We start from the raw sequence: 12,900 nt of genomic DNA, 5'->3' as shown, positions 1-12,900 counted from the left end.
GCAATTTTCTGGGAGAAAGACCCCCCTCACACAAACACACACACCACAAACACACACACCACTCCAAGCCTCAGTGGGAGCTGCGAGTTCTCATGCTGCACAGAAACTGGAGCAGGAAAAAAAGGGGGGCAAGCTCCAACATGGTCACTGTTCCTGTCAAAGACATTAGAACGGGGATCATGATGTCACAAAAAACAACCTAAAGTGACCAGATAAGCACTGCAAACACATAGTACAGACCCCCACACACTACTCCAGTGATCACTGACCCCCCTTCGCCCCATAAAAATCATAATCAGAACTTTTAAATTCTTCCTCCAGAACATCAGTACCTGGGTGCCTGGCGAAAGCCCAGTCGCACTGCACAGAGGCATCTTAAGTGGTCTTGAGGGTGGGTTAGTAAAACAGCAATGAGTAGCTGCGAAAGCTCCTATGTGGTGCCCTGTTTCCAGTTTTTATCCAGTTGTTATCCATCAGGTTCTTTTTGCATTGACACACTCTAGGACCCCTGAGGAAGGAGTGTTTCTTTGAAACACGGGCCGTGTCGGGTACAGTCTTATCAGTCCTTTTGGATACAAACTGTTTTATGATTTTATTATTATTTTTATGATTGTTTATTAAAGACGTGGTGTCCTGTACACTATTACTGCAGTTTTTGCTTTTTGAATTTCTGTGTACATCATGAAATAATTGCCTAAAAGAAGGTACCGGTACACTTGAGATGTTGGTTTTATGAACAAAGGGATCTCCATATAGTATAATGAACCAAAAAAACTGCAAAAAAGAAGGGATTCCAAAGAACATAACTAAAAAATTTGATTGTATTATATTTATAAGGAATCCGTTAAGCTATAGGAAGAATACTTTCAGTTTTAAGAAGTGGAGTCACATGGTCGAATTCTGAACATCCATATATCAATCTAACCGCAGTGTTTTGTACCAACTATAAACGATGTTACTGGTAATTAGGCAGACCGATCAAAATTGAATTGCAATAATCAAGTTTAGATAAAACTAGAGAATGAATCAGTATACAATGGGAACTTTTTTGAAGAAATGAACGAACAGAGCAAATCTGTCGTAAGGCAATAAATAATGAAGAAACCACTTTGGAGATATGAGTATGAAAAGATAAAGTATTGCCTTATGTTACACCTAGAATTTTAGTAGTAGTTGTAAATGAAAGTGAAACACCATTTATACTAAAATTTGGAAGATTAGAATGTTGTTTGCCTGAAAAGCATTACCGCAATCTTCTGATGTTTCCAATGCCCCCCTGCTCACCTTGGGTGTGTTCTCTTTTATTTTCTTTTTGTTTTTAATGCTGCAAACTAGTCTTTTTTTATTTTTTACTCATCTTTATTTCCTTAATATGATAAAGCTAAATCAGGCATAGCCAATTTGTTTTATTGCATGGCAGCTACAGGGAAGCCTGAGAGAAAAATATCCCAACAGGGTGTATGGAAAAGAAGGAAGTGGGATGGGGACCCTCATCCCTCTGGTGGGGCCCCTTGAGGCTGAGCCAACATCTCACCCAGGGCTATATTCTCAAAGCAAAAATTTGCCTTTAACGTGCTCACTAAATAGGCCCAATCTGATTAAGCGTGCATGTATTTTAGCGTTGGATTATTATAATGGCATAGGGAGGTCTTTTCTGAGTTTTCTAACAGTCTCCGATACTGCCATGCAAATGTAGTACAACCAGGTCATTAATACTGAAATAATCATGCCGAGCGATTCTCTATAATTGCCGAGTGATTCTCTAACCTGGTTGTGCCACATTTCTAATCTAATCTAATCTTCAGTTTGAATTGGCTCAGGCACTGACAGGAAAGTAAGGCTTGAGAGCTCAACCCCCCCCCCCTCCCCTCACACAAATTAAAATAATACAGTGGTACCTTGGTTTAAGAGCATAATTTGTTTCAGAAGCATGCTCTTAAACCAAAATACTCGTATATCAAAGCAACTTTCCCCATAGAAGATAATGGAAACTTGAACAATTCGTTCCACATCCCCAAAAACTTAATTACCATTAGGGACGCCTCCACCACTGCCTCTGTCACAGACCCATCCACGCGGCTCCTCCAATTCTCCTCCTCTGCTGCTGTTGGCTGCCTCTCACTGTCAGGTGGTGCTGGCTAAGCAAACGCCGCCACCGCCACCGCCGCAACAGAGCCCGACTGGACACTGTTGGCTCTGCCGCTCCCGGACGCTGCCCCCCTCCCCCCCGGAAAACACTACCCCCTCTGCTGGGACTCTCAAGTGCTGGCTCACTCCTGCCAGACGCACCCTGACTCCCATGCTCCACCAGAGGCCATCGGCACTGCTATCACCTCTTCCCCCCCTCCCCAACTGGCCCAGTCCTTACCCCTGCACCGCCGGTGATAAAAGTGCCTGCCGCCGGTCTGCTGCTGAGCCTTGAGCATCTGCGCATGCTCAAGGCCTTCTGGATCTCATCCTCACCGACTGTAATAATTTTTATTAAAAAATTTTTTTTTAAAATCCAAATTAAAGTTTAGCAGGAGAGATGCCTGGGCTGCACCAGGGAGGGATCTGAAACTCTGATTTACCCAGGTTGTTAAGGCCCCTCCTATGAGAGGGACCTTAAACAACCTGGGCCAGAGCCTTAGGCCCCTCCCTGGATGTACTGAAAAGGGGCCTAAGGATCTGATTGGTTGTTTAAGGCCCCTCCTATGCGTGGGGCCTTATGTATCGTAGGCTCCTCCCTAGTGCATTTGGGGAGGGACCTAAGGCTCTGATTGACCCAGATGCATAAGACCCCAACCATAGGAGGGGCCTTAAACAACATGGGCCAATCAGAGCTTCAGGATACACCAGGGAGAAGAAGGCCCACCACTTTGAAGAGGCGGGCCAGTTGGCTGGAGGGAGTAGGCATCCCTCCGTCAGCCATCTAACCAAGTTAAGAGGTAGAGGGCAGGGGTCATCATAGGCATGGGGGGTGTTGTGTGGTAGTGGGAGAGCGTGGGAATCTCTCCCGCTGACAAGGGGGGCTGAGGGTTGTTTTTCCTGGCAGCAGGAGAGATTGGGCATCACTCCCACTGTGGGAGTAGGGAGTGGTGTTGCGTGGCAGCGGGACAGAGTGGGCATATTTCCCACCGCCGAAGGGTATGTTTCTTGGTAGTGGGAGAGATTGGGCATCTTTCCCACTGCTGTGGAGGAGGTGTTGGGGGAGTGTTAGTTGGTGGCGAGAGTAGTGGGCATCTCTCCCACTGTCCGGTGGAGGGTTACTTGTCCTGGCGGCTTGATTTTTTGTTTTTATTTTTTTAATGTTTATTCTGTGTATGTCACCACTCAAGCTATTATTGTGAAATTCACTATCCACCTAATGCAATGCGCTGTCGCACAAAATTCAAATGTAGTCTTATAAAATGATATTTTTGAGATTAACTGGGATCTCAAGTGCTCACAGCCATAGTATTGAAGTATTTTTCAAAATCAATGGCCGATACCGTGAGCTATCATTGAACCCTTATGTAATCTCTATTTTCTCTTCTGCTTATATTCTATGCATTTTATTATTTATGTTTACTTTTTTCTTTTATAATTTATTCTTTTATAAAATGTATAAGTTATTTGCTTTACTCTCCCATATAGTGTAAAATCACTTATCTTATTTTCTTTCTTAGTATTTCTCCTGATGTTTGTTCACTTCAATATTTCATTCTCACTTCCTTCACTTGGATATTGTATTTCACTTTCTTTCCTTTATTCTCTTTACTCTACAGAAGATCTCCGTTTCGCACCCAAATTTTAATACGGGGCTTCGTCAGGAAAGCGATAACATTCACTCGCTTCTAATCATGACATGAAGATACTTTAGACTGGAGTCTCACATCAATTCTAAGAGACTTCTTCTTGGTCTGCATACCCAGCTGCTATTGATCGGAGATTGATAGCAGCTATTGATAGCAGCTATTGATAGCAGCTGGGTATGCAGACCAAGAAGAAGTCTCTTAGAATTGATGTGAGACTCCAGTCTAAAGTATCTTCATGTCATGATTAGAAGCGAGTGAATGTTATCGCTTTCCTGACGAAGCCCCGTATTAAAATTTGGGTGCGAAACGGAGATCTTCCGTAGAGTAAAGAGAATAAAGGAAAGAAAGTGAAATACAATATCCAAGTGAAGGAAGTGAGAATGAAATATTGAAGTGAACAAACATCAGGAGAAATACTAAGAAAGAAAATAAGATAAGTGATTTTACACTATATGGGAGAGTAAAGCAAATAACTTATACATTTTATAAAAGAATAAATTATAAAAGAAAAAAGTAAACATAAATAATAAAATGCATAGAATATAAGCAGAAGAGAAAATAGAGATTACATAAGGGTTCAATGATAGCTCACGGTATCGGCCATTGATTTTGAAAAATACTTCAATACTATGGCTGTGAGCACTTGAGATCCCAGTTAATCTCAAAAATATCATTTTATAAGACTACATTTGAATTTTGTGCGACAGCGCATTGCATTAGGTGGATAGTGAATTTCACAATATTCTGTGTATGTGCCATCACTAATCACCAGCGATGGGCACAAGCAAACTCAGCAAATGTTCTTTACTCTCCATCAACCGCATTTGCATGAACATTTTTTTGGAGAATAACTACTTTTTAAAAATCAGTATTATAACAGCTGCAACAGCGGCCCGTCAGTTTTTTTACACAGATTTTTGAGAATCTAGCCCCCAGTGGACACTAAAAAGCACAACTGGAGGCAGCAGAGTCATACTCTGTATGCTATCTGCTCCTGTCCTTAGTACTGAGAGTCTGGGAGTGGCCATTAGGCTTTACCATGCTATGCAGCCTTGGTCTGCAGATCAGGGAGCTAAATCAAGGGATTAGGAGTACCAACCAGAACAACCTACAATATGCTAGAGGTAGAGAAAATATTGGAGGTTTTCACTGAGCATGAGCAGGTTAAACTGATGAGTTAATTGGAGGAGATCAGTTTTCTCTACCTCCATCTGCTGATGAGGCAATAGCGCCCATTTGTTCAGGGAGGTTAGGCCCCAGATGACAAGAAATCTTATTTTGCTTAGTTGTCTCCTATGGATTTTAACATCTTATTCTGCCATATTCTAAACTATGAACCTGTCAATGTAGGGTGCCCTATTTTTTTCTAAAGATAATGCCAGATAACATTTACCAAAATATCAGAAATGCAACTTGTTTTTTAACAGGTTTTGGTCAGTTCTCACAATATACAACATTAAGAGGCTTGTATCCAGTGTTACTAAATGTAGTTTTCTTCTCACAGGGATCAGAAATGATCCTTTAATCACATATTTGATCTTTAGTTTGGGAGTAGAAGTCCTTAAACCAATTTTGAACTCATATTTATAGCACTGTGGTACAATAGTAGCCCCTTCAAACATCTGACTAATGACTCATCTATACATTTATAATTAATCGTTCTATGGATGTAAAGAATGTTTTCTGGTTCTCTATTGCTTGCATTTGTGTACTGCTATCTGACCTTATTAGATGATATGTGACTTTTATCTAAAATGTTTTCAATATAACAGTACATTTTAATTCCTGTCCTGAGAACCTACAGAAAAAATTCTGAGTTCTTTCTTAAAATCAATCTATGTGACTTGTATAAACTCTTCCAAAATAATACCTAGATTGAAGCTTGTAAATTGTATGCAGTAAATTGTATACTAGTATTTTTGAGTCATCCTGTTTCATATTTATTCCCACAGCTAAACGTTATTGTAAGAATTCAAGTCCAACCAGCAGCACAACAAGCAGTTATGCCCCTAGCAGCAGCAGCAGCAATATGAGTTGTGGTGGCGGCAGCAGTGCCAGCAGTACCTGCAGCAAGAGCAGCTTTGATTATACCCATGACATGGAGGCAGCACACATGGCTGCCACTGCTATTCTGAATCTCTCCACTCGCTGCAGGGAGATGCCTCAGAATCTGTCTACTAAACCTCAGGATCTCTGTGCCAGGGTAAAAATAAAATAGCAACTGTGTTTGTTGATGAAAATGTGAACCTCCTTACTGCACTATATATGTGCCTCTGACAGATTCAAAAACAACTTCAGTAACGCACTTAGCCTTTATATTTCTGAACAGAAAACTAGCAGCTTTTGTACATGCAGACTAAGAATAGAAAAAGAAATAGCAACCCAATAAGAAACCCAGCTCTAGAAATGCATATTTATGCAGAGACATACATGGTATTAATAACATCTATTCATCTGATTTTAACCTGTTACTAAAGATTCATTTAGAAAATGTAATGCTATACCCAGACTCCTGTGAACCCTCTGCAAACTTTTAGCATTAGGCCCCTTCTCACCCTTGTCTGGGTCCTAATCCTTCTGTTCCCCTAACTTCTTCCTGGGTCCTCTCCTTTGTGCTCTGCACAGGCCCTTCTACCCCCCTGCCTATCCCCCCCCCCCCCCATCCCATTTCAGTCTTTCCCTTCTCCTCACATATTATAACTGGCCCAGATCCCAGGGACAGCAGCAGTGAGAGGGAAAGTAAGCACTGGGGTTTTAGATGGTGTGTGGTTTTCCTCTTGCATGAGTTACTGATAACATGAAAGTCATGAAAGAACAGGAAGCTAAAGGTCACAACATGACCTTGCAGCATGGGCCTCTTGGTAGGACTTGCAATATTTTTCTTTCCATTGTTGCTGCCAGTGATTAGTTGTTCTAGGATGGTAGGCCCCATTTCTTTTTAGATCGTTCTCCTCACACCTCTATGAATTTGCTTGGGTGGAATTTATTCCACTGTTAGCAAGCAAACATTCAGGTTTCCATTCAGGCCATAAGGCAGCTATCTGATTTGTTCATGCCTATATCTGGCAAGTGTAATCTCCTAGTGCTGGATTTACTAAAGGCTGATACTATGATAACATGTGTTAATGTTGCTGACAGGTTTGCATAAAATGGAACATTTATTTATTTATTAGTATTTATATATCATTTAAAGCCTAAGTAGTTTACATTCAGGTACTCAAGCATTTTTCCCTATCTGTCCCAGTGGGTTCACACTCTACCTAGTGTACCTGGGGCATGGGGTAGGGGGGGGGTAAAGTGACTTGCTCAGGGTCACAAGGAAGACCACGAGGGGGTGCTGAAAAGTTCTCTGCCCAGCCAAGAAGAGAATGACGTGGATATGGTTCAATCATTGATCTGAAACAATGTCAAAATATAGAATTTTGTTTCTGTAAATTGGCACTTAACAAAATAAGATAGAAATCTTTTCAGCTACAGTGGCAAAATAACGCTCAGAGTTTAGGAAGTTGGTTGATTGGGCTGAGAATTTTCAGCACTTCCTCGTATATTGATGTTATTAATTATGGATGCTTTTATAGAGAAAAAAATGTTGTTTATTATTTCAAATGAATGATGTGATGCATTGAAAATATAAAGTGTAATTTTGTAATGGTGTTTAAAATTTTATAGATGATAAATAAATCCAAATACCTATGGGGCCCTTTTACTAAAGGACATTAAGGGGGTAATAATTAAAAAAAAAAAAAAAAAGTCTAAAAAGTGTCCTAAGTGGCTACTTGGACGATCAAAAAGCCTGATCGTCCAAGTACCCATAACCAAAGCTGGTTTTTAGACGTATCTAAAAACAGCTTAGGCCTTTCCCCTGCCACTAAACGCACAGAGAGAAAAGAGGTGTGTTTAGAGGAGGGGAAAGGGCGGGCAGTGGGCGGGAGTTGGGCCGACCTACACCTAGGCGTACAACAAGTATAACCAAAACAGTTAAAGGTTGCCTAGTCGGCACTTAGACCTTTTTGACTTAGAAAAAATAAAACCAGGTCTAAGTGCCGAAAAAGGGGCCGCTGAGCTGATGCCGCTGGCGCCATCAGTTCAGCGACCCGGCAACCTAACCATCGCGGCAGGAGAGATGCCTCATCTCCCCTACCGCGATGCCATCACTCCTCTACCCGAACTGCCGCGACCCGCAGCAGTTCCGGTAGAGGAGTGATGGCATTGCGGTAGGGGAGATGAGGCATCTCTACTGCCGCGATACATCACTCCCCCCCCCCACACACACAACATCGGGATAAGAGGGAGCCCAAGCCCTCTTGCCCCGTGGCAGCTACTGGTGGGGCCTAATGCACCTGGGCCAATCAGAATAGGCCCGGGAGCCTTAGGCCCCTCCTGTGGGCGGGGCCTTAGGCACATGGGCCCAACCCGGGCCATGTGCCTAAGGCCCCACTGGTTACCTAGTGTCTCTGAAATAAGAGGTAGTAAGTGCTCCCACTTTAACTTTTTGCAGATACTGTTTGCTAATGGAAACACTAGCATACAACCTGAAAATAAAAATAATAATAATAATGATAAAAGAATAGCCCTACATAAGAGCCATCTTAAATCTTGGCTTAATGAGTGAAAAGTCCCGCATTAAATGGCATTAAGCCCAGATTTTTACTGCACTTTAATAAAAGAACCCCTATATAAATAGGGCACATATGAGTACCACTGTTTCTGCTCAGTGAGGAGATTTTGCCATTGTTTTGTCCATAACAAGACTCATTATTATAAAAGTAACTTAACACGTATTCCTTACACTTATTTTTATCATATATCATATGGTTAATCTACAATTACTATGCTTCAGAAATGGACAGTGATAAAGTTGCCCTTTTACTGAAGTGTGGTAGAGTTGACATGTACTATGTGGTACGTGCTCATATTACCCAGTGGTTAGTGCAAAGTTAGTGCAGTAAATCCCTCATTCCATAATCTAGGGCAGTGTTATTCAACCTTTTTACACCTATGGACTGGTGGAAATAAAAGAATTATTTTGTGGACCGGCAAACTACTAAGACTGAAATTTAAAAAACCCATCTCCACCCCGTCCCCGCAAACCATCTGATGCCATCCGCACAAGCCTCAAACAGTTATGATTTTATATTGAACGTATTTTATTAAAGTATAAAAAGAAACAATATTCTGTACAATTGTCATTTTATAAATACAAATAACACAGAGCAAGGATTTAAAAAAAAACCCTATCTCCCCTCCCCTTCACTTATATCCCCGCTACTATCAAGAAAACTGAATAAGCCAAATTATTACAGAATGCTACATAGAAATATCATGCTAATAGAATACCGCAGTCACACATGACAGGAATAGTGTTAGGGGAGTGCACCTAGGACAACTGCCCCCAGCTCAGCGAGAGCCCTAAGCCAGATGGAATCTAAAGAAGCACTGCCTGGGCTTTGCAGTCCCCAGTTATGTCTAACACCAGCTCTAGCAGGATACATATTTCAAATCTGATATATTCTAATCACAAAATAGAAATAAAATTATTTTTTTCTACCTTTTGTTCTCTCTGGTTTCTGCATTCATCTTCTTTTTACTCTCAGCATCTGCCCTCTCTGTCTCTTCAATCCAGCATCTGCCCCTTCCATGCACTGTCTGCCCTCTCCACCTTTCATATGATATCTGCCTTCTTTCTATGCCCCTCTCCCCTTTCCATCCAGCCTGAGCCCCTTTTTTACATGATTCATTCCAGCTTCATAGCTCTCTTCATTTTTATCTTTCCTACACCAGATCTAGCATCTTTTTCCCTCTCTCCATATTTCTATACTGACTCCCTTCCCAGCATCAATCTGTCTCTACTTTCTCATTCCTCTATCTCTCCCCTTTCCCTCATCTGATCTCTCCATTCCACCCTGACCTCTTCCCCTCTACTAATCTCCCTGCCAGCTGTTTTCTTCCTTTTTTCCTCCTCCCCTGTCCAGCAGTACCCTTTCTATGTTCCCTCCTCCCCCTATCCAACAGTAACTCTCTTCCTTTCCCTTTCCCTCCTCCCCTCCCAGCAGCATCTCTCCTCCCTCCCTCCAGGTCCAGTTGCAGCTCTCCCTTTATCGAGCAGCTTCTCAGCCTCCAACAGTGGCTTCCTCCCCTTCCCTCCGCTCCCCTCAGTACTTGCCTGCAGCAGTGTCAGTAGTGTCAGTACAGCAATTCACTTAGGCAGCCTCGGGGCTTTTGCTGAGTCGCAGCCCGCCTCTGATGATGCAACTTCCTCTTTCCTCAGAGGCGGCGCGACCCATCAAAGGACCCAGGTTGTGTAAGCAAATCGCTGTGCTGACGCTATTAGTGCTGTTGCAGGCAAGTAGCAAGGAAGCAAAACATTGGAGCTCCCCTGATCTTGCTGGCCCTGCGCGGAGTGGCAGAAAATTTCTGCAGACCGCCACCGGTCCACGGACCAGCGGTTGAAGAACCCTTATCTAGAGTACCCAATTTACAATTAGCATATAAAATTTCACAACAGGTTATAAAACAGCTTCAGCTACAGTTAGGCAACTTAATTGAAAAATTTGCTTTTAATTGGCACTAACAACTAATTATCAGTAATAATTAGTACTAATTGGGACTACTTGCATTCATTGTATGTTGGAACTTACCAAGAACTTACCAAGAAATATAGATCAGTAATTAATAATTTTATAAAATAAATTGAGGGGGATTTACTAACGTGTGTTAAGAAAATAACACAAGATATTTGCATTTTAACACATTAAACAACAATATTGTGTTATTTTAATATAACACAATTTAAGTTTTCATGAGCTACATAATAATGAGATGAAAAGCATGCAAGAGGGTGAGTTTGACAGTATCCCATTGCTGGGTAACTCGGATCTTACTGGCTTTCTAAAAATATTTCAGGATAATTTTACTGAGAGGATCATCCTCTCATTGACATTAACAACTATAAAAGATAAATTACTTCTGTTAAAATCATACTTTAAGAAAAAAGACCTTTTATTCTGTGGGTAGGAAATTCAAATTTTCCAAATATAGCCAAATAGTAAAAAGAGACCCTTTTACTAAACTGTGCTAGTAAACGTGTTTAGCAGAGGGCCACAACTCAGTTGGATTCTTAGGATTTCCTTAGTGATTTTGCATGAGATCTATTTGTATACACTGCTCCCATTGTATGTAAATAGATCTCATGCATATTCATTTGGGAAATCCTGAAAACCCGGCCTGGCAAGGGCCGAGGTTGATTTAGCACATCTTTTCTGTTTGTTAGCAATAGCATGTGGCCATCTGCTTCACTTCCCTCATGCCCTGAAATCTCTCTCCTCTCTTCTCCTTCCATCTCTCCCTTTCCCTCTAGGCTCTAGGCTCTAACATCTCCTTTCCTTCCTTTCCCTTCCTCCCTTCCTTCCTGATGGTCTGGCATCTCAGTCTCCTGCCCTTCCCTCTCCCCATGCCCTGGTATTTCTCTCCTCTCTATCCCTTCCATCTCTCCCTCTATGCTCTGGTATTTCCTTTCTCCTGTCCCTCCCTCCCTTCTTTCTCCCTGGTTTAGCATCTCTATTTCCTTCCCTTAACCTCATGCCCTGACATCTTTGTTTCCTTCCCTTCCCTCCCTTCATGCTCTGGCATCTCTTCCTTCCTCTCCATGGGCTGGCATCTCTTTTCCTTCTCCCCTTTCTCTCCCTCCTTTCTTTCCCCATGGGATGGCATCTCTCTTTAATCTCCTCTCCCTTCCCTGGTCTTCCTTCTCCCTCCCTCTCCCCAATAGGGCTCAGCATTTCTCTCTCCTTCCCTCCCTCACTTTGTCACTCTCCAGTCAACAGTGAAACATTCACAATTCACTATTTTTGCCAGCGGAAGGCTTTGCCAGGTCTCGCCTACTTTCCATTTTCACAAAGGCAGGACCTGGCAGAGAAAAAGGCCCAATGCTGGCAAGAGCAGCAAATTGTGCTGCTGCCAGGAAGACGTTCTTGGTGCCAGCCTTCGGAGGAATCGTCAGAGCTTCCCCTGCCCTGCTGCTGACCCTAGAGTCTTCTTTTTATTGCTTTGTTGCATCCCACCCTCTCTGACTTAACTTCCTTCTTCCTCAGAGGTGGGATGCAGTGCCAAGAAGACTCCAGGGCCAGCAGCAGGGCAGTGTTTGTATGCTGCTGCTGCCACCAGCCACATTTAGAAGACTGGTGAAGATAAAGTCAGGGGAAAGGGGAACAGCAGGCAACTTAGGAGAGTTGCCGGTACAGGGAGGGAAGGGATTAGAAGAAGAGGTGCCTTTCCCTGGAAAATGCTGCCCCCCTGGAAAGTAACACCTGAGGCCAACACCTCAGTTCGCTTCATTATAGGGCCACCCCTGCTTCCAGGTCAAGTATTTCAGTTCACGGGTGCTCAGTGGCTCAAAAAGAGGTTTTGTTAGATAGGTTAACATAGAATAGAGGTCCCATGACACTGCAAGAGACTGGGTAAAAAGTTTCAATGGAAGCAAGCAAGGCACAAATTAATTAAAGACAGTACGGAAGCAGGTTTATCTTCTACATGAAGGCAATAAGTACTAGTTGCACTAAGGTTTTACTCTCATGAAGTTGTTTTTCAAACCTGACAAACATAGAAAGTATTTAAGTAATTTTGTGTGGGATAGAAAAAGGGATTTAGGGCCTTTCTATCCCACCAGATGGTAAACCTCATACATTTAAAAAAATTAGAAAATATTCTAGTGGGATCCTCCTGGAAATCAAAATACATTAAGATAGAGAGAATGAAACCTGTGAATATTTACCATCGGATATTGACTCAGTATGGACATAGCACCATGAATCAACAAAAGGTTTATGAATGGGTAAAAAAGTTTTAAGCAGGAAGAACAAATGTAACCAACGAAGGACGTTCTGGTCACCTATCAACATAGTGCACCCAAGAGCACACTGACAGGGTGGATACTTTGATTAGAGAAGACTGATGGATAATGATGTCTCAATTGGCTGCAAATTTGGATATTAGCTATGGATCTGCATTTTCCATAATGCATGATGACTTGTGATACAAGAATGTCTGCACACGGGTTCCCAAACAGCTTACTGATCTGTACAAGCAACAGCATGTGGAGGTTTTGACCCATTTCTTGAGACAGTAT

At 42.2% G+C, this 12,900-nt stretch overlaps 1 protein-coding gene across 1 annotated transcript in view; it reads left to right on the top strand.

Annotated features, from left to right (window-relative positions):
* Window positions 1-12,900, top strand: part of MYT1L (myelin transcription factor 1 like) — a 612,659-nt gene that overhangs the window by 273,852 nt on the left and 325,907 nt on the right. The window contains exon 13 of the mRNA XM_033939893.1: window positions 5,729-5,979. Coding sequence (XP_033795784.1) covers window positions 5,729-5,979 — 251 coding nt within the window. The remainder of the gene's footprint in view (window positions 1-5,728; window positions 5,980-12,900) is intronic.

The sequence above is a fragment of the Geotrypetes seraphini genome, chromosome 3 (assembly GCF_902459505.1).
Source record: "Geotrypetes seraphini chromosome 3, aGeoSer1.1, whole genome shotgun sequence".
In the NCBI taxonomy this organism is placed as follows: Eukaryota; Metazoa; Chordata; class Amphibia; order Gymnophiona; family Dermophiidae; genus Geotrypetes; species Geotrypetes seraphini.
This window is presented reverse-complemented; position numbering and strand designations above follow the sequence as displayed.